The 3,822-nt window shown below is 39.5% G+C and overlaps 1 protein-coding gene across 1 annotated transcript; it reads right to left on the reverse strand.

Annotated features, from left to right (window-relative positions):
• Positions 1–136: 136 nt before the first annotated feature.
• Positions 137–3,579, reverse strand: LOC109534770 (protein hunchback). Its single transcript, XM_048662476.1, has 2 exons — positions 3,340–3,579; positions 137–2,161 (listed from the first exon to the last, which is right to left on the reverse strand). Exons 1-2 carry the CDS (start codon positions 3,409–3,411, stop codon positions 782–784), a joined length of 1,452 nt encoding a protein of 483 aa, XP_048518433.1. The 5' UTR covers positions 3,412–3,579; the 3' UTR covers positions 137–781.
• Between the last annotated feature and the right edge of the window lie 243 nt (positions 3,580–3,822).

Genomic DNA, 3,822 nt, shown 5'->3' on the forward strand with positions numbered 1-3,822 from the left:
AAGCAAAACTGTCATAAGATCATTAGAGAATCGTCAAGTCAAGCTGAAAATGGCAAGGTGGAAGACACAAAGACATCGACAAACCTGATTGGACTCGGAGTGAAGTCAGGACGGTCAGCTGAATAAAACCAGGTTGTTATATCAATCAAATTCGATTTATAAAACTTGTTTACATAACATCTGAAAATTCTCTATGAAAAACTGTACATTGCTAAATTACATATTTTACATACTTTGATTTTTTACTCTTTAAGCGCCATTTAAGTCTCTAAAAGGGATGATCAGTCTTATAGCAAAAATATGTACACAATTTCCTAATTATAAAACCTAACTAACAAAACTAGCTTTGGAATGAACTTATCTTAGGATTTAAATACATTTGTGCAGCTGTAACATGCGAGGATATCAGAGATCAAACAATTGAAAAAGTCTTTGTTTAGATGAATGTTTAAGGGGTGCAACCTGATGAAATTGCGCGAAACTAGAACAGGTTCCAGTGGGTGTTACAAGCAAGCACGCGTTCTCTTCGTCCTTTTAAAGTTCACTCTTTTGGGTGGTTTTTTTGCTCGTTTTGTATGCTGCGCCTGCTTGTGACACAGTTAAAGCAACGACATTATCAAGTAAGAAAAGTGGGAGTCAAATGAAACAAATCTTTGTAATGTACACACACACACACACCAAAGATTGTTTCACGAAATTTTACAACCTTACTCTAAATTCCCAAACTTTTCGATTGCACCTTATATATGACTAGTTTCCTGAAAAAATTTGCCCGTCTTAACTAGTGGGCGGCTTTGCTAATGTGCATGCTAAAGCCCACCACGTTCTCGCAGTTTTCGCCACACATATTACATGTGAAGGGATTGTTGAAGCCATGGTGGCCCATATGGATTCTATATATGAACTCCCCCGGTTTTCCTTTGAAGTCAATGTTGCAATGATGGCAAGTGAACACCAGCTCTTTCAATTCTGGCATCAACTCTGGCATCACTTCGCTCTCCGTTTTCACTTCGCTCACACTGGTGTCCACTACTTCAACATTGGAAAAGGCCATCGACATCTCCTCATCATCATCGTCACCTTGTGAGGACTTTGAAGATCTGCTACTGCTCAGATCCAGTACTCCRTCAGGTCCCATTTCACCATCATCATACTTGTTGCTATTTGGTTGTTGGAAATCTGCTTGCGCATTTTGMGCRACGTGTTGGTTGAACAGTTTTAGCATGATATTCTGCGCCATCAGCATCTCCTGGGTATGGTAGAACTCTTGTGGCGAAAAAGTTGGGCCCAGCGGACCCTGTCCTAAAAGAGCACCGAACTGAGGCATAACTTGCGAATGCAACGCCAAGTTGGTAAGCACTGCATGTTGCGTCTTGGGGGTCTGAATGGGGAGCTTGGCGTTCGTTTTCTTCTGTTTGGGCCCTCGTCGCGTCCCATAAACATCAATCGGATACGGATTGGGAGTCCCATCAGCATTAAGAACTACTCCCTGAGTGTGTTTGGTTTTCTGCAGGTGCATTTTAAGCGTATGGAGGTATTTGGTGGCATACGGGCAGTCTCCACATCGATACGGATAGTTGTTCGAATGCGATTTCAAGTGGGAATTCAACATTGATTTGTTAACGCACGCATAGTCGCAAAGTTTGCACTTAAAAGGTTTCGATCCAGAATGGTATGATAAGACGTGGAATTCGAAGTGGTGTTTTAGATGGGTGGCAAATGGGCATGTTTCGCACAACAGTAACTTATTTTTATCTATGTGAATCCTGATATGGGTCCAATGGTCCTCTTTCGTGTACGATTTTACGCCGCACCTCTTACAACAGTAGCTCTTCAGTTTCCCATGTGAATTCAGCTGCGGCTGCTTGATGCTGTCGATGCCATTGGTGTTGGTCGGAACTGTTGAACTCATTGCTGTGGAATAAGAGGGGCTCGTTCTATCTTCTGATGTGGAATAAGGGCTTTGCTCATTCTCTCGTGTGGAATCCGGGCTTTGCACGTTCTCTTGTGTGGGATAAGGGGGCAACCAGTTAGAGTACTCGCGGCTCTTCTGGAACTGGTAGGTTGGGGAGGAACTACGATTGCTCGATGGAGACGGGCATTCGCTACTTCCAGAAGTAACTCCAGAGTCAGTTCGCTGATCGTCCGATCGCTCGCCTTTCTATAAAAGAAAACAATCTGTTTAGCCACAACAGTTTCGGAGCCTAATCAGGTGCATTAGATTTAAGTGTCTGATTTTTTACGAGCAAATCAACTTTCTGGCTGTTCGAGTACACGATTTATTTTATACAAGATTTTCGGGCGTTTTGACCCAGTTTGAGTTGAATAGTCTTCATGATGAAGAAACAGTGGGTTAAATTGCGATTTATTTTACCATTTCTTTAAAGCGAATGAATTTTATAAAATAATTATGTTATAAAAATGATGGACGTTTTGATTCTTTTTTTTTAAATAGTTTCGTCATCAACCTATGAAGCTGAAAATTTACAAAGTTGATTTTCACAAAAGTCTTGACTTGTTGCTCAAAGCATTTTTTGTCTAGGCCCAACCACCAAACTTTGAAACTGATCTCAATGTTTCTTCTGACAGTCGTTTAAATTGTTAATTAATGAAATTTCGACCGCTTTTTCTCAAATAATCTTGATCGTCAATGTTGGAGACTGAACGCATTTGAAAACATTTTATAGAATTTTTTTTCAAAAAGTCTTCTTCGGCAACCTTTGAAACTGAACTGAATCTTTGTTCTGATAGTGGTGAGGTAAACATTTCCTTTTCTAGTTAGTTAATTATTAAGCTAAAACTGCCCCTGCCAGTTGAATCCACCTGATTTGCTATGGAGCAAATTCGAAAATTTCCAAAACAAAGCTTCCAAATCGATCCAAATTGTCTTCCCAGATTTCACACGATTTCAACCCTTCAGTAAATAAGCCCTGTTCAACGTCCCAATTTATCGGGCCACTCCGATCCACTAATTTATGTTATTATTATATCTTTTCAAAATTGGTACATTTCAAATTTGATCCATTTCATGTTCTGAGTGCATTAAACATGCGTTTTATTTCATAAACATCACTTAGGTAGGTTTCGACCCCATTTTCGTACAAAAACAATAAAAAAAATAAATAATTGAACAATGTCCTGTGAATAATGGATGAAAATCTCTTGAAAGCGCTTAACTTCTGGTCTAAATAGCGCGTGTTTTTGTTCGGACGAGGAATGTTTTGGGAATTTTGGAATTTCTTCATGAAGAATTGAACAAGTAAAATCAGTTCTGGCTGATTGCTCAGCAACTAGTAAAGTGTTTTAAATTCAGTATGAAAAATTCAAAAAAGTACTTACCATTGGCAGGTTGTAGGGTGTGAACCTTCCAACATCCACGTTTTTAACAATTTTTCCACTGAATGAATGCATTCTCACTGTAGTAGTCTGTAGCACTAGGAGCAAACAGTAGACGTTTGCAATGCACTTTAATTCACTAACCGACCCGAGTGTAACATGGAATGATAAGCGGATTTTCGCCTTCTCCAACCGCACTGCTCGATGAGAATTGATATAATGGCAAAAATTTTGCCCGGTCGCTTTTTATAAACGTGCCGCCCCCAAGCGTTTCTTGACAGGTCATGCCCCACCATCGTAGGCTCCCGTAATACCGACCAATAGGGTTTGTCCTAGTAATGTTTTTATACCCATTTAGTTTCTATTTTGTCACTCAAAAGTTACCCTTTTTCAAGAATCTCCTGCCAGTCTCACTGCTAACCTGAAGATTTATTGCTGCTATCTTTGTTACATTATTTTATAATTTATTTGAAGAGTTTTTTTTTT

The sequence above is a fragment of the Dendroctonus ponderosae genome, unplaced genomic scaffold (genome assembly GCF_020466585.1).
Source record: "Dendroctonus ponderosae isolate FM_Combo_2020 unplaced genomic scaffold, Dpon_F_20191213v2 Dpon_F_20191213_11, whole genome shotgun sequence".
Lineage (NCBI taxonomy): Eukaryota > Metazoa > Arthropoda > Insecta > Coleoptera > Curculionidae > Dendroctonus > Dendroctonus ponderosae.